This window comes from Ambystoma mexicanum, chromosome 8, assembly GCF_040938575.1.
Source record: "Ambystoma mexicanum isolate Mex_15411 chromosome 8, UKY_AmexF1_1, whole genome shotgun sequence".
Taxonomy (NCBI): domain Eukaryota; kingdom Metazoa; phylum Chordata; class Amphibia; order Caudata; family Ambystomatidae; genus Ambystoma; species Ambystoma mexicanum.
Window position 1 is genome coordinate 1,310,954,113 of NC_090929.1, and position 25,364 is coordinate 1,310,979,476.

The window sequence follows — 25,364 nt, forward strand, 5'->3', positions numbered from 1 at the left end:
GAGGTGCACAAGAAACAAAAAAGGGTCAGTCAAGAATGCATTACTATTGGATCACCGATAAAGCCTGGTCTCTCTCAAAGGCCCCAGCAGGCCCAAATGAGCAACCGTGAGGAACAAAAAAGCCAAACAATAAAAGAGCCATAGCAGACAAATGTCAGGAAGTCAGGCCCAGAGAAGGCTCAACACACAACCTGTTCTCTGTTTCTCATCAAAGAAAACGTTAACTCATACTTCAAAGGGTACCACAACATCAAGCACAAAAATCTCCAAGATCAACTGAAGAGTTCATGGCAGATAAAATCTCAATGAATCTCACCACACACCCGACGCCTGAACCGGACGCAAAAAAAGACACAGCCATCAACATAGAAACCCCACCAAAAAGACCAAATAGGAAACCATCGCCAAAAAAACGAAGACGAAATAGTCCAATTACACCACTTCCTAACTCACGAGAAAGCTCAAGATACCCAAAAGGGCCTGTGATTTTGAACCAGCACAAAACAGGCCCTCCGTCGCACCAACACAGACAAGAAGCACACCCACTCACAAGCCAGGTGACAAAAGAAAAGTCAACAACTCATCAGAAAGGAATACTCCACAAAGATTCAAGGAAAGAGTGGTAGCTTGCAGAACCACAAGTTGTTCCGCCCAAGACATCAAGATTTCCCGACTAGACCCAGAAAAACATGGATCTCTCAAGTGCAAAAAAAGAAATCGACCTGAACAAAAACTTTCAAGAAGGAACAAACAGAACAAAACTCTGAAGCAGTAACCTTAAACCGAGGGACCTTAATGAAGATCTTTGGAAACATCAGGGCCCTCAAATACCTGAGTTCAGAAGACATCACTCTTGTAGAACCTTACCACAAAGCCCGAAAGGCAAAAGCTTATATACACATAAAAGAAACTGCATCAATAAAACAGTCCAAAGAGACAAATGAGGACCTACGACAAAGAGGTTACCTCCTTACGGAGCTCCAGGTGAACTCCCAACACATTGACCAGCACATTCCTTGCATAGCAGCAAGACCCCAGATGACTCACTACAGGTCGAGAACCGAAGAAAACCACAGCCCAGAAAACAGCCCACGAAGCCGCCAATGCCATCCTTTGAGACCTGGGTCCTCAGACAAGCAAAAAAAGGAACAAACGCTAAAATGGGGTGGTAAAGAAAAGGAAAAAGGATACAAGGAAAAAGAAAAAAACAAGGGAAAAGGATCAAAAAACGAAAGGACCACCTGAAACCAAAACAAAAAAAAGAAAACGCCCTTTCCTTTGCACCAATAAAACATCTTTGGGCATGGCTACCAAAAGCAACTTCAGATCCATCCAACAAATAGCAACAAACAGTGAGAGCAGAAAAGGAAGCACCACAGGAAAAAACGTCAGGAATGCTTTCGACTCCGACAACATTAAAAATGGTCTTGCGGAATATGCGTGGCTTCAAACACCTGATGAGAACAGGAAAAATAAACCTGGGCGACTTTGACATCTTAGCACTACAAGAGACCTGGCTTATAGCCACACCAGCAATGGACGGATACGAAATAACAGCTTCTCCAGCCATAAGAGGCATAATAGGTCGCCCTTCAGTCGGCCTTCTGATCGCAGTCTGGTCAGGGAGTGGTTTGTCAATAGAAAAACAACTGTCCGCCTCGCAAAGCCATTTATCGGTACTGGTGAGGTGGGCCCGACAAGACCAAAAGACAAAAAAAAACTGGGAAATCCCCATCGCAATAATAACAACTTACTGGAACCCCTGTACAATTCCGGATGACAAATTTCTACGAACAATTGAATCCGAAATTGACGAGATACAAGCCAATTCTGAAATCACACTGATAGTTATCTGTGGCCACTTAAACACTAAATGTCCAAATGCAAACCCCCTCTCGTCAATAACCAGTATCAATCTCTGAGGTGACTCAAGAGGCCAGCAATGGCAGAAACGTATGGACTCAAGAAACATCCAGAACACCGTACAATTCCCACCAACAACACCTCAAATTCCAACTTGGGAAAGGAGCAGTCAAACAGCAACCATTGACTACATATTCGCATCTGAAGAAATGTTAAACCTCATAACCTCTTTTAAGGTTCTAAGAACTGAAGCCAGTGACCATAACATTCTACAAATAACATGGACCATGCAAAATCACTCAAAGTCCTCAATGAAGGAAAAGGTTGAGATGACGAATCAAGGAAATTGCCTACGACTCACAGCAGAAAGGATAGTTGACTTGACATCGAACTACAAAAAGAAACTTGAAAAAAGATCCAACAAGGGCAGGGCAGAAATTGACTACCAACCCCTTTTGATTCAGTACCAGGCTAGACCCTCGAAACACCAAAAAAGGCAGAAAGCAAGGGATCCACCAGTATGACAAACTGCTTGTGGATAAAAATTGCGCTAAAAGGAAACTAAAGCGACAGGCAACAAAATCCAGATCAGCATCAGTCAAAAAAAGGTTCAAAGAAGAAGCAAAGAAATACAGGTCTTTGCTCAAATTTCATCGTCTGACACTCTACCAACAAGACTCGGAGGAGATGCCCAAAAAGGTCATGGGGAGAAATTCCAATGAATTTTGGTTGCTCATAAAAACAGTTGACAGGAAACAAGATCACATGCTATCTAATACGGTGAGTGAAGAAAGATGGAAGATCCACGTCACTGCCCAGTTGCAAACTCCTCATAAATCACACACGCCGTGTAACTCCAGCTTCTCCTGCCCCTGGGAAGACCTTTCAAACATTGAAGACATAGAAGGAGCGATTCGTAAATTAAAGACAAGCTGAGCTCCCGGACCAGACAGAATAACAAATATTGACTTGAAAAATAACCCCACCGAATGGGCCTTATTCATCAGTTACGTCTTTAAAGCAATAACAAACACTAAGACAATACCCCGATCTTGGACAACAGCGATGGTGGTTCCAATTTTCAAAAAGGGAGAGAGATCCTACCCCAGCAACTATTGCCCAATAGCATTGCTGGACACAATTGGGAAAATCTACGGCCCACTCCTATTAAAAGGATTCCAAAGATGGGCAAGAAACTCTGCAAGTTGGGACCCATTCCAAGCGGGTTCACAAAGAACATCGGAACATCAGTAAACATAATGCTCCTGAACATCATAAAGAACAAAACTCACGCACAACAATCCAAGGTCTTTGTAGACTTTGTCAACCTAACACAGGCCTTCGACAAGATAGATCGTGCCTTATTATGGTCCAAACTGGAAGATTGGAAGTGCCCAAACCGAATCTTAGAACCCATCAAAGCTCTCCACTGGGAAACATCAATGAGAGTGAAGCTAAACCAAACAGGAGCCCTATCAGATGAAATCTTAATTAACCGAGGTGTGAAGCAAGGGTGCCCTTTAGCACTAGCGCTATTTACAGCGTTCCACGGAGACTACAAAGACTCTGGCAAGGAGCTCAGAACTTTTGCACCGAAATTGGGGGAAACCATAGTTCCAAGGCTCCTCTATGCAGATGACATCATCCTCCTCGATCAAACCCCAATTGGGTTGCAACGTTAATTGAACAACCCAGCCAACTACATCTCAAAGAACAATCTTGAAATAAACATAACAAAAGCAAAAATTCCGATTCTTGAAAAAACAGCAACAATGAAGAAAACACATTGTTGGAACCTCGAGAACACCAAAATTGAAGTTGTTAAAGACTTCAGATACCTAGGAGTGATGATTGACAGTACGGGGAATGAGGCAAAAATGCAGAGACATCTACGGGAAAAAACCCGGAAACTTGCCGCTCAGGCACGAGCCATGGACAGAAAGTTTGGGCGTTTCTCGATGCTTCCAGTAATAATGTTCTACTTCAAAGTGGCCCCCTCCTTGACCTAAGGAGGTGAAGCTTTCCTCACTATTCTACCGGGCCTCTGGGCAAAGCTGGAAGGCCACTTTTGGAGAGAAGTAGTGCGCCTTCCAAAATCAACAGCCATCACGGTAATTAGAAGAGAATTAGGACTGCTACCACTGAAAGCAATAGTAGACGCCAACGAAATGTCACTATACAGAAAAATAACCACCCCAGAAGCCCCAGCGCAATACCAACTGATTGAGCAAGAAATACAAAAGGGTCAATGCAAAACACTATCAGCATGGGCAGCAGAAAAAGAAAACATATTGGAACAAATCGGCTGCACCAGAGAAGATCTTTTCCAAAATCCAAGGAAAGTCAAGAAGAAGATGGATGAACGCGATTGGATAGAGACGCAAGAGAAATAAGACTCCAACAAACTTCTCGCCCACCTTCCACGGCAAAGCAAGAAACTGAAGGACACCATGTCAGTCATCAGTAGATCTCCAGACAAAAGTCTAAGGCAAACATTCATAAGGGCAAGACTAAATCTCTTTCCAACAAATGAAATTAGAGCACTAAAAGGACAATCTAACTCCAACTCCTGTAGATTGTGCAAGGAGCCCACACAACTTGAAACAGTGCGTCATCTTCTAATAAAATGTCCGAAAACTTTCAATCTGAAGAAAGCCTACCTAACTCCTCTCCTGAAGCCCTTTGAATTATGAGAAGAAGAAACCTGGTGGAACGGACTCATAAGCAGGAATAAAACCAGCTGGACAATTGGGCATTCAAGATTATCGAAGCTGCTCTGGCAGAATGTCTCCAAGCAGAAACCGGATGAAAAACCAACAGAAACACTTGAAGGATAAAACGACTCCAAACAATCGTGAGACAAAATACTGAAACCCAGAAACAAAGACTCTCTTCACCACTTTTGTAAAATCAATAAAATTTGATAAACACACACAAAAAATAAAGGTTTCTGGTACATGGGTCAGAACATACATCATGTAACTTTCACATTATGTTTACCTAAGATATGAATGTCAGTTCATCTGAAACTGTGTGTCCATGCAAATGTCAGCTATTGTGTAACCAAGAATGCACAATCCCAATTAGCCATCGCTTTGATCAAGGGAAGAAAGACTTAATGGGCCCATCTGTGCTTACCCAAGACAAAGGGGTGTGACACAGGGTCAGTGACATGGCCCTATCGAGGGGGGGAATCCCTTTCCCCCTATGGGTCTCATGAATGTGATTACTGGTACTACTTTCTGTCACCCAATGCCTTTCAGTACTCTAGCAAGTGCTCTATCTTTTCTATTTCAGAACCGCAACTCTCAGATTACCCCCGGGAGCAACCAGGAAACATGGACCGGAGGGAGGGGAACAGGAAACCGGGAACTCTTCAATTTAAGTGAATTTTGAAACTTCATTACAACCAAATAATTTCTACCATGCAAACTAAACAAACAACTCACTAAAATTAAGAAAAAAAATTTCAGACCAACAATACACTAGAGAAATAGCATACAAAACATCACAGACTTATTACAAAAGCCATGCTGGACTTAAACGTTTTTTTAAATCCTTTCACCCATGTAACCCAGTCCATGGGGGAAGGGCAGGCACAGCTTGGCCCACAGTCACTGAGGGGGTAAGAATAGCAAGAGTGAGGGTATTAGGACGTTTGAGAGTAACAGTGTGAGGTAAAGCGGGAGTAGTAGAGTGAGGAGGTGTGAGAATACGGGGAGTGAGTGGATTAGGAGGGGTGAGAGTAGCACAATGACGAGGGGTTAGAGTACTAGAGTGAGGAGGATTAGAGGGAGTGTGAGGAGGGCTGAAAGTAGTAGAGTGAGGATGAGTGACAGCAGTAGAGTGAAGAGAGGTGAGAGTAGAGGAGCTAGGAAGAAATTGAGTAAGAGTGTGGAAGAATCAAGAGACAGGAGATAGGGCCGGAGAGTAAAAAGGAGTGAGAGAGGAAGGAAGGAAGGGGATGCTTGAGTAGAGTAGGAGAGTGAAGAGAATGAAGTTGTAAGGCCTAGGACGAGGAGGGAAAGGATCAGTGTGTCTGTTATCGGCACCAGCATAACATAATTCTTATTTGACATCAAATTGATGGGAACCATTAAGTTATCGTTTCACCTTAGAAGAAGCCCAGAGGGAGATAGATAAACAAATCATTTTGCCTTTAGCGCTTCATCTCTAGCCAGCACGACTTTATACTTTAGGGGTCAGCTATCTCTAGTCTACCATCACATTGGGGATCAGGCAAACCTGGGCTAGGGAGGAGAGAGGAGGGAGGCCATGGGAGACAAGAGAGAGAAAGCAAAAACCCTTAGAGTGACCCAACTTCAACCTACCCAGAATACCAAACCAGTTGTTACCATCTTTTTATAAAACACTGTTGAACTTTCCATGAGAGTCTGTGCATTACTAAGTCAATCTGAGATACTTGTTGCACCATTTTTAAAACAGTACATATCAATGTAAGATTTATATTGGAGATTCAGGCCAAATCTGTGGTCTTGTATTTTTAAGCTAATATCAGATGTATCGAACTTGCCCTGACCCCTAACCTTGGCAGAACATTAGGACGGTGCCATAAATATTAGATTACCAATAATTGTTTTTGTTAAGTCAAATGGTGCTTAAATCACAACAGCTGATGTTCTGTTGGTACTGATTCAGCCCACACACAAATGAAAAAACGTACCATGTATTACGCAAAGTCAGTTTGAAAAGATATGTATTTGAATTAACTATGGGAATTGTATATTCAACTATATATTTGGAACCTATGATCCAATTCAAAAACTGGATACAAATTTGGACTTAGTGAAAAAATAGACATCGCATTTGTATACAAATTATATATTAAAATGTATGATCTATTAACATATTTGCACATTTTAATAACTCAGCCAGGAAAGAGGTAACAGGAATGCAAATTATACCTCTGGATTCAGTATATTTTTGCAAATCTGAATATATAATTATTATCAATATCAAGTGCCCCTTCCAACAATTATAAGACAAATTAATATTGTCATCCATTTGATTCCTCATTCCTAATTGAAGAGTTTAACCTTACATAACACAACCTCTATGAATTCAATGGAAATGGAAATATGAAAGAAGGACCTGGGAAATAGATGAGGGGACCCTATTACAGGCTCCGTCCAATAGAACATTGCTACATCCAATTATGGGTCCTGGGTGGAGTTTACTGGGCATTTTAACTCAAATATATGGTCAGCATAGAGCATTGTGGCAAATCAGAAAAGCAAGGGAGCCCATTTTACAGGAGAAATGCTGATTGGAATTCCAACTTTGAGCATCTCATAGAAAATTGCCTTAAGGGAGCCTTTTCCAGATCGGACTGAATACAGAAGCCTCTCCCAAGAAATAACTAGGTTATCTGAAAGTAATTGTGGGAACAGTCAGACAGACTGAAAGGAATAGTGTATCTGGTGGTGCTGCTTACAGCCAGTGTGTGTCCTACTTGTCATGGGTCTTTGAAAGACAAACCAAAAGTGAATACAATGATCCCAAAATATTTAGAGAAATGTCTGAAGAATTCATTAAAACCCTGGGAGCAAATTACAGTATTTTGGGGGAGCCTGGTTTAGAAGCTATGCCACCAATAGAAGCAATAGAGTACAAGGGATATGTGCTTCATGATTGATAATTAACACTGAAATCATAGGTATGTTTTTTTACAGTAATTTGGAATTTGTGTAGAACCTAGACATCCCAAATTGAAATGTGGAATGTCAAGCCCTTATGATTGGTGTCTGCCATAGATGATAAACTAATTGAATTGTATTCCTTAACGAACATACACAACTCGTGTGTTGTGTAGGTGGATCTTATTCCTTGAGAATAGTGAGCGAGGTAAGCAGTATTTACAGTATTCCAAAAGAAAATCATATTCCTGATGCCAAGCATTTAAAATGGTTTGCATCCAATTCAACACCACAAAGATATCCAATTTATTCTGGCTCCAAGTAAGGAACCAGTAGGTTGTTTCACAGATAGTATCCAACATTTTAGTTGCGAGTTGGTCCAAGAATCAGAGAACCACATGATAGAGTACATATGTACCCCTCATGCCAATACTTGTCATTGGTCTCAGAGAAAACTAAATGAGTTGTTGTGTTTCAAACTTGATTCTGAAAACTGTTTTACCTTTTAGAATCAAACAATCAATGTCAATTTCTGTCTTGAAAGAAAAGTATACTCATTGTGTAGTATAGCCAGACATATTTGTTTTTCTATGTGTGGATGTTTGTGTAAATTGAAATGAAAACATTAGTGAGATCATCCAATCCCAAGAGCAGCAACAGACTTGAAATCCAAGAAATTGTAAGTCTAGAGCAGAGGGGTCTGTGTGTGTGTGTGTGTGCTGCAACTGCAATAGCTTTAATACCTTGCATAGGACACACTGCCTTCGCTGTTTCTTGCGGGTTGCATTCTTATTTGTTTGGGAAGCCTAACAATGGCATATTTTGCTATGTGCCTGCACAAAGCTATATGGTCTATGCGTTGCCCTGTTTTGAAGTGCTACAGTCAATTAGGTTTGGTATGCTACACTGTGTTATGCTATGCTATGCCATCTCATTTATTTTAAGCAGTACAAATATGTTGTGTAATGTTTTGTTCTTTTGGGATCAATGTGTTCTATTCCCAAAGCTAAACACAAGTTAACTACAACCTACCCGAGAGGAGTCTTTTTTGGGAATGGGGGGAGAATATGATGTTGGTTTCCTTTTATACTAGCTGGTTAGGTCATGTTATATTATGTTGAGGTTTCATTGTAATGTTTTGCTTTAAACGTCTTATGTTCAAGAGCCATGAAGCAGCCATAAGGCAACAGGTAGCATCCCTTAAACACACCAATAAATAAAACACACAAACAAATCACCAAACAGGAATAGAAGGTAGGCTGGGAAATCTAATCTGTTATCTAGACCATACTCCGGTTTTGAACTAACATTCACATGAAGCCCTCTATAAATAGAACACAATAACTGCAGCCCATACTGAGGTGGCTAGTCAAAGGCTGGATAATGGAAATTAACTCCAATAAGTGCCCAGACTCAGCTGAAGAGGATGTCTGCCTCACACACCACTTTAACCATTCCCATAAAGGTCCTAACAGACCTCAAGATCCTGCAGGAAGCCTGGAATGGTGCTTCTGCTACAGAGGAAGTTGTGGCAAAATCCCGCCCCCAATTAAATGTGCCCATATTTCGTGCCAGTGTTCCCATGAATGTAATCTCGGGGAGTAAGTAGAAGTGTTTTAACCTGCTTGTTTCTTGAGCATGAATTTCACATGCCTCAGCTCACCATGGCACTGGGAAGGCTCACAAGCCTGGCCGCTGCACAAGGCTCACAAGCCTGGCCGCTGCACAGGCAAGACAGACTTTTTGTCTTTAAGCACTTTGCCCAGAAGCACAAGCCTAGGGGTTGGTGAAGTTTAAACAAATCCTTGTGGTAACCATGACATAAATGAGGAAGGCAAAAAAATGACGCTGTTTTTCTCGATTTTCAGAAAGCTTTTGCAAACTTGGCAAATTGGGATTTCTGACATACAACCTGTCCCAAATGTTGTTGGGGGGCTAGGGAGTATGTAGAAGGGCTTGCCATCTGTCTTTAAGTGGGCATGGCTTCAATCATAACACTCTGGAAGGCTCACACGTCAGGCTACTGCTGAGCCAAAGACAGGCTTTGTGTCCTTAAGCACTTTGCACAGAAACACAAGCCTAGTGTTTGGTCAAGTAAAAAAAAGAATCCTTGTGGCCACTTATGAGCCAATGACAGGCTGTATGTCCTTAAGCACTTTCCACTGGAGCACAGGCCTTAGTGAGTATTAAAGAGAAGGCAACTCACCCTGCGGTTGCTTTCAGTCTGATCTGGAGTATGGTGCTGTTGGATGTCTTGTGTGTTGGAGATTATCCTGCAAGAAGCTATATAGGTTATCCTTATGACTGTAATTGTCTTCCTAGCTTGAATAGCTGGTTGCCTGTGCTATTTTGTTATAAATATTATTTTATTAAGTTAAAGTGAATTATACTTACCTCACAGCGTACAGAACCTAACATTACTGGATACAAGTTAATGGTGTCTCCTCGTCCCCTCCCTATTCAACCTGGGAATATTTCTATACATGTGCAACTCCTGGCGCTGACACTCCTGGCAGCTGGCTTGGCAAACCCAGTGCTGTTCTCTCTTAATATAGGGATTGTTACAAACAAATATGGTAAAGGCTCCACACTATTAGGGCCCGCATGAGCACCTCGCAAGTCCATCATGCAACCACTGACCATATAATTACATCTAGTACCATGCTTTGTTGGTTCGAGATGTTACCATCACAATAAATACTGTTCTAATCCAAGCCTAGCTGTACTCTTCTGAGTACTTCACTTATACTTACAATGAACTTATCAAATGTGAGAAACGCACATCCTACTTCAACAACCATATCCCCTCCCACTCATCCAAATTGTTTTTCCTCTGTTTGTGATCATTATATTGTCTAGTTCCTCTTTCCTATCACCTCTTCCCCAAACCTCCTTTTCCTTTTCACAGGCTCTGGTCTAGCGTCACCCTGGCAGGGTCAGAATACCCCTTTCAAACAAAGCTAGCCCTGGTGATGGGTACAGTATGTGCGTTTGTACACATAGCTCCTTCACTTTTCCTGTTCATGCCTTCCTGATCATCTTCTCTATCCTTCTCCCTCTTCCCAACTATCTACCCGACTTAGCTCCTCCTAACCAACACTGCATGTTCTATCATTATCCTCTATTGCTTCTCCGACAGGCACAGCACTTAGACAGCACAACCCATGACAAGAGATGCTATACAAATGCAAGTTAACATAACATAGTATAACACCGGTCAGATTGTGCTTTTCTTTCTGTAGACAAGTTGCCTTTATTTATTTGATGTATTGTGGGTGACTTTCACAGCATAGTGTGTCAGGGTACTCACTTTAATTCCTTGATTTATTATATTACATTAAAGACAATATCACGATTTTAAAACAGTCTGTTTCTTTTCCCAGAATGTGGGAGTGCGATTATTGTAGCATGAGAGGGTGGTATTAAATTATTCTTGCGCAAAAAAAACATTTAAAAATTAAACATCTTGCTTAGATAGATGTCATAACAGTATTCATTGGCAAATACAATATCAGAAGTAGATGGTTTGATGCAGTATATTCATGAACAAAGAATAGTGATTTGCAAAAAGGAATGGTCCTTACCTGCCCTTGCTCTGCTAGAGCTTTCTCTAGGTCCTCTATTTGTGCTTGATAGCGCTGTACATCTGCCTGCAGCTGTTCACGAGTCTGTAGGATGCGAAAAATGATACATCAAACTTTCTTAAAGATATTGTCAAACTAAAAGCCGACATGAGCGGACGTGTATGGATTAGTTGGTAAAGTGTGAGGTAGGGTAAGAAGTCTTAATGTGAGTGCAAAAGACTATTTAAAGATGGCGGATAATATTACCACAAATCAGCTTGGAAGCCAGTACAGTTTGTTACTGAAAACCAAAAACATCTTTTTTTAAGTTCGAGGCCTGTCTGGCAAGTTATGTATAAAATACCATCATCATTTGAATATGTGTTTACTTATTTATTTATTGGTAAATTATAAGACACCAAACTGCAAACAGGCAGGGGTGAAATGGGAACCAAAAGAGGCCCTGGAAATAATGTTCAAAGCAGCCCCATATTACACATTTTCACCACGCCCAACCCCTTTCCTACGGGAAAATGTGGGAATAGCACAAAAAAGAGGCCCAGAGTGCAGAGGCCTGCCGGGAAATCTCCAGAGTTCCCTATAGGCCACTCCAGCCCTGCAAACAGGTTGTCTTTGTGGCACCTACAGTACAACAGTAACAGAAGAAAATCTTATAATGACTCGTTATGTGTGTCAGTATCAATCACTAGTGGCATTTTATGCCAAATAGGTCCCGGTTGAATGTTGATTTTTAAGATGCCTCCTATCCACATACCATGTGACGGTGCCCAGGAACAGTGCACTAAGATATCCCCAACTCTTGAGTGCCTGACATTGGGGCACGTGTGACGCCTAGAAGTCGCAAAGCCAGATCACACTAGCAGGGTAATTCATAGAATTTCACAGAAAAGTGTCGCAAGCGGCTGGCGCAGAGTGTCCGCGTGCGATTGTCTGCGCCAAGCACGTGCGCTAAAACCGATTTCCGCGCACAGCGTATTCATGGATTTTAGGCTCCCAAACCAGCCGTGGCGCAGAGTATCGCAGCGACCCTGCAGCAGCGCCAGTAACGCCCCCAAGAACGCCCTCGCGCAAGGAAAAGCCATCAAAATCGCTAAATCATCGCAAAGGGCTGCGCTAACCCTGGACCAGTTTACAGGGCTGCCAAACAAGGAACGCAAAGCGGGTAACGTGCATATCAGGGGTACGCGTGAAGTTATACATGCGATTAGCCAGGGTACGTGTATTTCAGGGATGCGCGGGAAGTTCCACACGCGAATAGCCTGGGCGCGTGTATTTCAGGGGTGCGCGGGAAGTTTTACACACGATTTCAGCAGGGTACGTGTATTTTAGGGGTGCGCGGGAAGTTCCACACGTGAATAGCCGGGGCGCGTGTATTTCAGGGGTGCGCGGGAAGTTTAACACGCGATTTCAGCAGGGTACGTGTATTTCAGGGGTGCGCGGGAAGTTCCACACGCGAATAGCCTGGGCGCGTGTATTTCAGGGGTGCGCGGGAAGTTCCACACGCGATTAGGCTGGGTGGGTCCTCACAGGTGTTCCCTGTACACCCTCGACGGCCCCTGCAGGCAGCCCACAAAACAGGGGACTACCCTGCACACCTGCTCATGTCCCCCTGCACCCCCACCCCCCAGCAGTGCAGGGGCACCCTCCACCAGGCCCCCACTCATGTCTCCCACCACCCCCACCCCCCAGCAGTGCAGGGGCACCTTCCACCAGGACCCCACCCATGTCTCCCACCACCCCCACCCCCCAGCCACCAGGGGCAGCCTCCACCAGGCCCCCACTCATGTCTCCCACCACCCCCACCCCGCACCATCCAGGGGCACCCTCCACCAGGCCCCCACTCATGTCTCCCACCACCCCCACCCACCACCATCCAGGGGCACCCTCCACCAGGCCCCCACTCATGTCTCCCACCACCCCCACCCCCCACCATCCAGGGTCACCCTCCACCAGGCCCCCACTCATGTCTCCCAGCGTGCTACGTGAATTTCAGGGGTGCGCGGGAAGTTCCACACGCGAATAGCCTGGGCGCGTGTATTTCAGGGGTGCACGGGAAGTTTTACACGCGATTTCAGCAGGGTACGTGTATTTCAGGGGTGCGCGGGAAGTTCCACACGCGAATAGCCGGGGCGCGTGTATTTCAGGGGTGCGCGGGAAGTTTAACACGCGATTTCAGCAGGGTACGTGTATTTCAGGGGTGCGCGGGAAGTTCCACACGCGAATAGCCTGGGCGCGTGTATTTCAGGGGTGCGCGGGAAGTTCCACACGCGATTAGGCTGGGTGGGTCCTCACAGGTGTTCCCTGTACACCCTCGACGGCCCCTGCAGGCAGCCCACAAAACAGGGGACTACCCTGCACACCTGCTCATGTCCCCCGGCACCCCCACCCCCCAGCAGTGCAGGGGCACCCTCCACCAGGCCCCCACTCATGTCTCCCACCACACCCACCCCCCAGCAGTGCAGGGGCACCCTCCACCAGGCCCCCACCCATGTCTCCCACCACCCCCACCCCCCAGCCACCAGGGGCAGCCTCCACCAGGCCCCCACTCATGTCTCCCACCACCCCCACCCCCCACCATCCAGGGGCACCCTCCACCAGGCCCCCACTCATGTCTCCCACCACCCCCACCCCCCACCATCCAGGGGCACCCTCCACCAGGCCCCCACTCATGTCTCCCAGCGTGCTACGTGAATTTCAGGGTTGCGCGGGAAGTTCCACACGCAAATAGCCTGGGCGCGTGTATTTCAGGGGTGCGCGGGAAGTTTTACACGCGATTTCAGCAGGGTACGTGTATTTCAGGGGTGCGCGGGAAGTTCCACACGCGAATAGCCGGGGCGCGTGTATTTCAGGGGTGCGCGGGAAGTTTTACACGCGATTTCAGCAGGTTACGTGTATTTCAGGGGTGCGCGGGAAGTTTTACACGCGAATAGCCTGGGCGCGTGTATTTCAGGGGTGCGCGGGAAGTTCCACACGCGAATAGCCTGGGCGCGTGTATTTCAGGGGTGCGCGGGAAGTTCCACACGCGATTAGGCTGGGTGGGTCCTCACAGGTGTTCCCTGTACACCCTCGACGGCCCCTGCAGGCAGCCCACAAAACAGGGGACTACCCTGCACACCTGCTCATGTCCCCTGGCACCCCCACCCCCCAGCAGTGCAGGGGCACCCTCCACCAGGCCCCCACTCATGTCTCCCACCACCCCCACCCCCCAGCATCCAGGGGCACTCTCCACCAGGCCCCCACTCATGTCTCCCACCACCCCCACCCCCCAGCAGTGCAGGGGCAGCAGGCAGTCAGGCAGCAGCAGATGGCAGGTGGGAGCGTGCTCGGGGCTCTGGGGGGCAGTAGTTCGGCCTTCCGGGCAGGAGCGTGGTATTTGTGGCCAGCTTGGTACGGAGTGATTTGGCACGTGAAAATCCTGCACGTCAGCATGAAAACCGAGGAAAGGCCCTTAGCGCGTAAGCGCGTCAGCATGCATACGCGATTCTATTGGACCAAAGGCCCTCAGCGCGTAAGCGCGTCTGTGACGTGACCCGCACAGGTGTTTCCCACACAGCACGTGATGACAGAGCACACGTGGAAAGACTGCACGTCAGAGTGTAATCGCGTGTGATTGGTGGAAATGGCCCTACACGCAGAAGTGACAAAGCGTGTAATTGGTGGAAATGGCCCTAGCGCGTACACGCCCCATAACTGTATAAAAGGTACGCGTAGAACACCATTTCCTTGTACGTGCTTTTCGTGGAGAGCGAGTGGGTGAATTGTGTACTTCTTGTCGTTTCACACGCGATTTACTTCACAGCGTTTCAAGTTCGTATTCCCTGTTACCTCTGACAGCTTTTTCTCTTTTTTCTCTTTTACTGGTTTACCTGGGCCTGTTCCCTCAAACAGTGTTCCCTTCTACTGTTGTCCTGTCTCCTCAGACAGCGTACAAATCTTCTTTTGGCGGGGGTGTTGCCAACCAAATGCGCTCCTTTTTCACGCTCTTTTACCTGGCAGACGGTGAGTCACGCACGTATCTAACATCTGTGCTTGCCCCGTGTGTAGCCTACCCCTTCAGAGGTCATTCTAGGCTGCGTGTGACACGCATACTTTCATTCTTGTGTTACTGGGTGCCACAGCGTAGTGCAGGTTTTTCTTTCTGCACACGTGGTCTAGGAGGGGTTGCGTGCACGTCATCTCCCTTTTTTGGGGCTCCTGTGCGTAGCGTGACCCGTCATCTTTCCCCAGGGGTTACAATCAGCCTTGCAAGAGCACTAGGGTACAATTACCATCTGGTACCCAACCCCTTTGACCCCCAATTGCCCAGGACAATATTCTACAGCCACTCCCATACGCACATTAACATCATGGCTGGGAGGCGAGGATTCCGTAAGGGTGGCAAAGGTGGAAGAGCCACAAGTGGTGGCCGTGGTGGATCCGGTAGGGGACGTGGTCGTTACTTGCAGGGTGAGCCTGTCCCCCCATGTGTGGAGGACCAGTCAAGGGCACCCATAATCCCCCCACCCCCTCCTGTTGAGGCTGATGTGGCTGACACCATCCATGCTCAGCCCTTGTTGGACCAGCCCATTGTGGCACCAGACCTGGCTGACTCCATGGCTGACTTCTAGGTCAGCAGGCCTATGACACGTGCGCTGGTGCACGTTGATGTCACCATGCCACGTGCATCTGGGGCAGCAAGGTCATCTGCTGCACCAAGTAGGCAGGGCGGAGAGGCTGCAGGGGCAGCTGCGGCTCCATCCACCCCAGCCCTCACACACCCAGCCCAGACAGTGTCGGTCCTAGTCCATGCTGCTGACATTCCCCCTGACACCATCACACTAGAGCCAATGCCTGCACCAACTCCCATGCTGAGTGTGCAATCCCACACTCCTGATACAGAGTCCACCAGGGCTCCTGCCCCTAGTGTCCAGAGCGGCGCAGGACACTCAGGATCACCACCACCTTCCAAGCGGAAGAGGAAGAGTGCTCGTCCGGCACAGGCTGATGCCCCAGACACGGCTACACAGTCCGGCCCATCCAGGAAGCCCAGCTTCACGGATGACCAACTGAATGCACTTGTCGAGTATGTGTCCGCACATGACAACGAGATGGTCATTGTTGCAGGATCCAAGACCACACCTGCACAACGCCAGGCACACTGGCAGACCTTTGCGGACATCGTAAGTGCCCTTGGAATCGTGAGGCGCACAGCCAATGATTGCTATAAGCGCTGGAATGACCTAAAGCGCAGGGCAAAGAGTAAGCTGGCCTCAAGTCATGCCGCAACTCTAGTGACTGGAGGTGGGTCTCCAGTATTAGACATGGAAGTCACTCCACATGAGTCAGTCGCTGGGACCTACGTCACGGAGGAACAGATCCAAGGCGTGGGAGATCTGGCCGATTACGAGGCATTGTCCGGTGAGTGCACATGCATGTGTGTGTCATCCATGTGCATGGTGTGTGTGAGGGCTTCTGTTTGTGTGACAGGTGAGAGTGTGTGCGCCTGAGTCATATGGGTCAGCCATGTGCTTCATGCAATACATCCTGCGCAGCTGCATTTGGCCATAGCAGTATCCCTTCTGCCAACAGTAGACATCTAGCCCAACTGCACGCCAGTTGCCCTTGAAGTTTCACCTTGCCACAACATTGTTGCTTGATTTTTCATTGTTCATTTAGTCAGATTGTTTGCATTCCACCACTATTACTAGGCATGTCGCAGTCCTCTAGTCACATGTCTGACATGGCTATGGTAAAGTGGAGTGACTTTGTTACCTGGATATCATTTGTACAAACATGTCCCTGTGCAATTGCACCATTTCTGACTGGCAGCTCCAGGTGAAGAATCTGACCTGTGTGAATTAGAAAAGCTATTACATGCGGGAACTGGACTGAATTAATAGGTGCTGCCCTCCTCTCCATCTTCACTCAATAGCAATGGTACATGCCATCTGTGTGATGGCATGTGTGTTTCACCTGCCAATCACAGGCCAATGTGTGATGCCACTGCCAGGCAGCATGCAGAAAATGTGTTCATCTTCCATCTTGGTGTCATCAGTGTGTGCCATTTGCCTGCCCTTCATACGCAGTGAGGGTGCATGCATGGGAGGGTTTTAGTCATGTGGGACATGTGTCAAACAAGTACTGGTTCTCTTGCTTCTCAGCCCTCATTGTGTGCCATGGTGCTAATGCCTGTTTCCATTTCTTTGTTTTAATGTCTTTGCAGGGGAAGACGCACCTGATACTGCTGGGGTTGTGGAGATGGTGCAGACCCAGGAGGGGTCCGAGGGCCGACCAACCACCAGTGAGGGACGTGGTGTGGTGGTGGGTGAGAACCCACAAGTGCTGCATGTCCTGCTCTCAAGGGGTGTCTCTGGCTGCACCTCCCCCGAGCTGTACTCAGGTGTTGATTCGGATGAGACCTACGTGCCGTCGCAGGTGAGTGTTCCAGGGAGGGATTCTGTTCTGTCTCACCCACCTGCACCAGGGTCAGAACCCTCAATGGGGATGTCAGTGTTGGCAGCTACGCCTTTGGTGTTTACGGATGCAGGGTCACACTCCGCGACATCTGATCCTGTTCCGGGGCCAGCAGATCAGAGGGGGAATGCAGTCCTGCAGCCTCAGGCAGTGCCGGCACAGCAAGGCGCAGTTCGCCTTGCCCCAGACAGGTGTGGTGCCCGCCGACGTGGTGGCCGTACGCCACCTGGCAATACCGCATGGGAGCAATCCATTTACGGTATGGCAACCCAACAGGCAGCATCATCCGAGATGATGGCTCAGGCCATGGATAGGGTGGCCACTTCCATTGTCCCCCCTGAAAGGCTGATGGAGCGACTAGAGCAGGCAACCAACTCCATCTGCCAGTCACACAGGGAGGACATGTTGGGGTCCAACAGGGACAGGCGGGTGGCACTGGCGACTCTGCAGGAGGCTATCTCCATTGGGTCCCAGGGCCACAGGGAAGTCCTGAGGCAGGAGCTCCTTCACCTCAGGACGTCTCTTGTTGAGCTTGAGGCTTCAACACACCAAAGGACAGAACAGCAGCTGGAGCGTCTCACCCGTACGCTCTCAGCTGAGATGCAGGCAACGAGGGCGGAGGTCCGGGCATCCCGTGAGTTGTTGCATGGGGACCTCCGCACACTCATCCTCCAGAACTAGACCTACCACACCCGCATGCTTGCAGCCATGGAGGAGCAGACTAGGGCCTTGCGTGGGCTGCCTCCCATAGTGCAACCACCTCCGGATGCAGCTGCACAGGGTGATAATAGCGACAGCAGTGATACTCCCACAATAGGGTAGCCGTGTGGGCCATGAGCCCATGGAGGTGTTTTTTTTCCCAGGATCCACGCAGGTGGGTTCTGGTGTGCATCCTGTCCTCGGACCTCCTGGGTGGCCTCCCCAACCCCCCCCCGGGCCCCTCAATGGCCATTTATGATTTCTTTTTATTTTTATTTTTATTTATTTTATTCCCAATTTTTTTGGGACGATTTGTTGGCTTCCGTGGTTCCTGTGGGCATACGCTGCATTGTGGCTGGGCACATGCAGGCTTGTAATGTATTTGGTTCAGATGCTTGGGTTTGAGTCACACACACCCCTCCTGCTTCCCGTTTCCATGGGCTTGCAAAGGGTGTGCCCAAGTGACAGTGAATTACACAGTGACGTTGGACTCCCATGAGCTGTGTGGGCAGTCTGTAGTCAATACTGTGTATACATTCCTAGTGCATATTGCTGTTGTGTTGTACACTGCATGTTGCATTGATGTGTAACTCATCTTCTGTGTCTACCTCCCAATTTGCAGGTCCCTTCCTCATGTCTACACAAGGACCTCTAGTCTGGAGATGTGGTCCATGTTGGCAGCAGTGCACCTACAACTCTACATGGCGCCAACACTGCACAGTTGGTAGTGGTGGGAGTGCAGGCATTTCCAGGTGGTGAGACTACTAATATTTAACATTAGTGATGTCATGTTAATGGTAGTACGTGCTCAAGTTTGTTGTTGGTCCGGCATTACTGTGAGCATTTCAGGTGTTGCAAGTATCTAATAGGGACACTGTACATTGTGACACTAGTGTCATGTTGTGTGGATTACTTTGTTTACCTGCAAATAGCATGACATGGCACGGTGTGTGGTGTGGCGGTGCTGGGGTTGGGTTGGCTGACATGGCACTGTCCTCTTGTTGCATTTTGCAAGTGGGTATTCATTTTAGCTGCTTGAATGTGCAACTTCACAAAACTGCATTGGTGATGTCTGTGTGGGTAGGGATGCACACATTGTGACACTTCCAGGTGAACAATCTCAGGCTGATATGGTTTTCACGGTTCTTTCTCCAGACATTCAGGCTCAGTGTCAGGTTGAGTCATCATTGATTGCCAGATGGAATGTGGCAGGGCAGTGTGCACTCCACAGGGGTGTGATTTCTATGTGAAGTAATTAGCCACTAGCTGTGTACGGGCTGCCTCCCCCCGTGCCCTTTCCCCTCCCATGCGCAGCGGCTGTGCATGTGGTTGGGGATGGGGGGGCACCACCATGTCCACGGCCAGGCACCGGCGTGTTGCAAAGTTGTGCAGGACACATGCTGCCACTATGATCCTGCACACTACTGGGGGAGCGTACAACAGCTGCCCGCCAGAACGGTCAAGGGAGCAAAAGCGTGACTTCAGCACTCCGAATGTGCGCTCCACTATGCCCCGGGTTGTAATGTGGCCTGCGTTATATCTTACCTGGGGTGGCGTGGTGGGGTTCCGAATTGGCGTCATCATGTGGGGGCTGAGAGGGTAGGCACTGTCCCCTGTGGAGGTGGTGATTGGTATCATTGGTGGGGTTGTGACCTTGCTCAGTATCTGACATGCATGCATGTGCAGTGGCATTCATACTCACCAAGCAGCCATGTATCGCCATGCTGCCCAGCTTCTAGGTCCCGGCTTAGGGTGGACATTCGGTAAATGAAGCTGTCGTGGGTGGACCCGGGATAGTTGGCATATACTGAGGTGATGATTCCCTTGGCATTACATACTACCTGCACGTTGATGGAATGCCAGTGCTTGCGGTTCCTATAGATGTGCTCAGATGCCCTGGGGGGACGTAGAGCCACATGGGTGCAGTCGATGGCACCTAGGACTTTGGGGAATCGTGCCACAGCGTAGAAATCCAGGGCGGCAGCATTACTTTCTGCAGGGGTTCTGGGCAGGTATATGTGCCTGCGGACTGATGGGCGTGCAGTGATGATGTTCAAGACCTGGTGTGGGCAGCGTGACTGGGTGGCCTGTGATACACCACCCACAATGGCACTTGTCCGCTGAAATGATCCAGTGGCTAAGAAGTGCAGTACATTGAGGACCTTCTCCAGGGGGCTGAGTGCTTGGGAGCACAGGGTGGGTGATGTGAGGTCATCCTCCCACTCACTCACCAGGTCCAGTATGATGTGTGGTGGAAACCTGTACCTCCCATGCACCTGGTCATCAGACATCCCGAAAAGGCTGGTTCTGGGTGTGAATATTCTGGCCCTGACTATCCTCCTCCTCCTCCTCCTTTGGTAGGCCACGCCCACTGCTGCTAGGAACGGTATGTTCATCCTGGGTCTGAGCTTGTTATTTTTTTAGCGCGCAAATTAATGCGTCGCGCGTGTTGTAGGCGAGCGTGTGACCCGCGCACCCCTGAAATCCAGTACCCAGTCCAATAGCGTGTGGAAATTCCCGCGCACACCGGGATACAGGTGCGCTGACGTACTTGCGTGTGTAAGTGTCCGCGCACACCTGATATACACGTACATAGGACAATCGCGTGTACGCGCACTTTTGTCCAATTACACGCGATGACACCCTGACGTGCTGTCCAATTACACGTAATGAGACTCTGCCGTGCTGTCCAATTACACGCAATGAGACTCTGCCGTGCTGTCCAATTACACGCGATGACACTCTGACGTGCAGTCTTTCCACGTGTGCTCTGTCATCATGTGCTGTGTGGGAAACACCCGTGCGGGTCACGTCACAGACGCGCTTACGCGCTGAGGGCCTTTGGTCCAATAGATTCGCGTATGCGTGCTGATGCACTTACGCGCTAAGGGCCTTTCCTCGGTTTTCACGCTGACGTGCAGGATTTTCACGTGCCAAATCACTCCGTACCAAGCTGGCCACGCGTAAGCACACGGAAGACCACGCTCCTGCCCAGAAGGCCAGACTACTGCCCCCCAGAGCCCCGAGCACGCTCCCACCTGCCATCTGCTGCTGCCTGACTGCCTGCTGCCCACGTGCACTGCCATTTGCTGCCTGCACATCAGCCAGGGGTGCTGTTGCTGTGACCACCGCTGCTGGAACCGAAGACTCCCGACTGGAATTCCATCGCTCCACAGCTCAGCCCCAGGACCCAGTTGCCCACCCACTCCTGCCTCTGGGGTTGTCATGTCGGGGCAAACACCATCTGTGACCACTGACAACCCCCGGCCAGAGAGGCAGAGGGGCACCAGCTTCAGTGCCACCGAAGTTGGTGTCCTGGTGGAGCAAGTCCTGGGGCAGTATGATGCCCTCTTCGGAAGTTCCCGCGGCGACAAGGAAGGACGGACTCGGATCTGGACTGACATCGTGACTGCCATCAACGCGGAGGGGGTGGCAGTCCGGGACTTACAACATGTCAGGAAGCGCTGGGAGGACTTCAGGTCCAGGACCCTGAACAAGGCCCGGCGCCTCTTGAAGGCAGCGGATGCCAAGGGGCGCCGGGGCTACTTGTCGGAAGAACAGATGGGGGTCCTGGTACGCATATCCCCAGCCATCCACGTCCAGGTCCTAGAGAAGCAGACCCGTCTGGAGTCGAGCGGTGAGTGTACATGCATCCTGATTGTGAGCAGTGCGTGTGGTGATTATTCGACATTGTGCCGGTTGCACATCTGTTTGTATGGGGTCGAGTATGGGTGGGGGTGTACAGGGCCGTGACACATGCGAGGGCTGTAATGTGTGAGACATGGATGGTGCTTGTGTGTGTGGGCTTGCATGGCAAATGCAGTTGTGCGTGCACACATGTTTGGATGAATGTGTATGTAAGTAGACATGTCCGTGATGTCAGGCATGTATGTTGTTTTCGGCTGCATGTATGAGCACTGTGTACATGTGCATGTGTGTGTATTTGTCAAGGGTGCAACAGTGATGCAACATGGATGCATGTGACAGCGGTATGTGGAAGCCTGATTGGCAGATGTGACATGGATGCCCGTCTGAACAGTGCAACACTTGGCAGAGGTGTAGACATGGTGCTGTGTGTACATGTGTGGTGCACTTCCTGTGTTGCATGTGATGTCTGGCTCCCCTTTGGCTGTTGATGCTGTTGTATGTGTAGGGATGGTGGTGGCAGTTGCGATATGGCTGTGGTATGGCTCATGTGTGTGAGTTGCAATGACATGTGTGTTGGGGATTGTGATGACATGTCTGAGGTTTGCCAATGCCACTCATGTGCAACTGTCATGCGTGTATGTGTCCATTGTACAGTGCCCTGATGCCTGTGTTTTGTTTCTCCCTGTCTGCAGCGTCAACTGATGAAGAGGGCGGAGAAGGTGCTGTGGAGCACAGCGCCGGGGATCCGACCGCCAGCCGGAGACGCAAGGCCCGGCTCCCCTCCCGTGTTGTCATCTCTTCGGGGAGTGAGGAGTCCGGTGCCGCGTCCCAGGCCGCAGCTGCCGGGAGGAGGTCCAAGAGGCGGAGGTTGCAGTTGGACTCCTCGGCAGCAGAAGGGGCAGCTGGGACCCCACAGGGCCCAACAGGGGAAGATGGCACGGAGTCATCCAGGTTGGTGGGGGGTTTGGTGGAGGAGGGGGCCGTGCAAGCACCAGAGACGGGGTCTGGAGGTGGGGATCCCACTGGTGCTAGTGGTGCAGTGCAGGACCAGGGACAGGAGGCAGCACAGGCGGCCGCGGAGCTGCCTGTGTGCAATCCTGTCCCCGATCCTGTCCCTGCATCATCTTGCACCAGCAGGGATGCCTACGTCCAGATCCATTTTCAGGCAGGGGATGAGCTGACGTCAACTGGCCTTCCTCTGCCTGCGGACGTGGCCATCCAGGTCCGGGTTGAGCCTGTCCTGGCTGGTGTGGCGTTGCGTCAACGGGCCATGCGAGGTGACCTGCAGTCTTTTCATGGAGAGACTGCACGTCATCTCGAATGGCTCGTTGACCACGTCAGCCTGCTGGGACAGGTCACCCAGGCCGGATTCCTCCATCTGATGGGGCTTGCTCCGACCCCCTCCTCAACTGGACCCCCTACGCGCCAGCCGTCCTCTGTGCCATCTTCCCACCCATCAGTCATCTGGGTGCCCTGTGGAGCTGCCTCTGACGGTGCGGCCAGGCTGGTGGAGGAGGCAACCCTGCCACAGTCGGGAGTCGGAGGTCCAGCAGGGGTGGCCACATCAACAACTGCACCCCAGCCGGCGGAGAATGTGCAGGCAGCAGGAGGCAGTGCACGGGCAGAGGCAGAGCAGCAGCAGCAGCAACATGGTGGGAGACATGAAGGCTCGGGGCTTTCGACATCGGAGGGGCAGGCATCGGCCGGAGGGCAGGGGGACCCAGGACAGAGAGTGTCTTCCGTGTGGCAGCGGTTGGGCCACGCCTTAGGTGCGGAGCGGCGGCGGGCGGAAGAGGCGCGGCTCACAATGGTCAGGGCGGAGAACTCCATGCGGAGGGCCCTGAGGCGGGCCGAGTGCCTCGAGGCAATCCGCAGGGGGTTTGAGGAGGACACAGCGTCGTCCCTGCGGACCCTCGGGGCCATGGAACTGGACCGCCTCCGGGACATCGAACAGGAGTTCGATGATGCCCTGGCCCGGGACACCACGGAGTGAGCCGCTGGACTTGCCCGCCGCCTTTGTATATAGTTCTTTAGTTTTAGGTTTCCTTTCTTTCTTATTATGATTTGGAGTCGACGGACACTGCTCCACTTTTTGTATATAGTTAATTTTTGGGTAGGTTTTTTAGTAGGTTTCCTTTGTTCAGTTGGGCTCATGGACCCTTGGTAGTTTTTTACATAGTTTGTTATTGCATGGAGATTTTTTAACTTTTGACTTTGGCCAAATATTTTTTTGATTCTGATTTTCAGTTTTGTGTTTTTATACGGACATGCAGCTTTTTTTTCTCATTCACATTGTAGTTTGTTTTCTTTCTTTAGCATTCTTTATTTTTTTCAATACAATTTTTTTTTCCATACTTCACTGTGTGGTATCATCTCATTGGTTTCATGCATGTCATGTTGTGTGTTTTCCCATTCAATTGCAACCATTGTGTGTGACGGACATGGGTTCATTAGCTTAATGAACATTGGGGGTGTAACATGTGATTTCCATTTCCATGTGGGTGAATGGGTTACTTGGTAGGGCTTTTTGGCTGTGGTGGCTGTCCATTACGCACATGATTGGGGATTGTGAGGACCTGGTGGGGGCTGCCCCTGCACTGCTGGGGGGTGGGGGTGGTGGGAGACATGGATGGGGGCCTGGTGGAGGGTGCCCCTGGTGGCGGGGGGGGGGGTGGGGGTGATAGGGGACATGAGTGGGGGCCTGGTGGAGGGTGACCCTGGATGCTGGGGCGTGGGGGCGGTGGGAGACATGAGTGGGGGCCTGGTGGAGGCTGCCCCTGGTGGCTGGGGGGTGGGGGTGGTGGGAGACATGGGTGGGGGCCTGGTGGAGGGTGCCCCTGCACTGCTGGGGGGTGGGGGTGGTGGGAGACATGGATGGGGGCCTGGTGGAGGGTGCCCCTGGTGGCGGGGGGGTGGGGGTGATAGGGGACATGAGTGGGGGCCTGGTGGAGGCTGCCCCTGCACTGCTGGGGGGTGGGGGTGGTGGTAGACATGAGTGGGGGCCTGGTGGAGGCTGCCCCTGGTGGCTGGGGGTGGTGGGAGACATGGGTGGGGGCCTGGTGGAGGGTGCCCCTGGTGGCTGGGGGGTGGGGGTGGTGGGAGACATGAGTGGGGGCCTGGTGGAGGCTGCCCCTGGTGGCTGGGGGGTGGGGGTGGTGGGAGACATGGGCGGGGGCCTGGTGGAGGGTGCCCCTGCACTGCTGGGGGGTGGGGGTGGTGGTAGACATGAGTGGGGGCCTGGTGGAGGCTGCCCCTGGTGGCTGGGGGGTGGGGGTGGTGGGAGACATGGATGGGGGCCTGGTGGAGGGTGCCCCTGGTGGCGGGGGGGTGGGGGTGATAGGGGACATGAGTGGGGGCCTGGTGGAGGCTGCCCCTGCACTGCTGGGGGGTGGGGGTGGTGGGAGACATGGATGCGGGTCTGGTGGAGGGTGCCCCTGGTGGCGGGGGGGTGGGGGTGATA

General features: G+C 50.0%; 1 protein-coding gene across 15 annotated transcripts in view; it reads right to left on the reverse strand.

The window, feature by feature from the left end:
* JAKMIP3 (Janus kinase and microtubule interacting protein 3) overlaps positions 1-25,364 on the reverse strand; it is a 2,072,678-nt gene that overhangs the window by 557,477 nt on the left and 1,489,837 nt on the right. For all 15 annotated transcript variants that reach the window (XM_069611426.1, XM_069611425.1, XM_069611424.1 and 12 more), the window contains one exon: positions 11,105-11,188. In XM_069611426.1, coding sequence (XP_069467527.1) covers positions 11,105-11,188 — 84 coding nt within the window. The remainder of the gene's footprint in view (positions 1-11,104; positions 11,189-25,364) is intronic.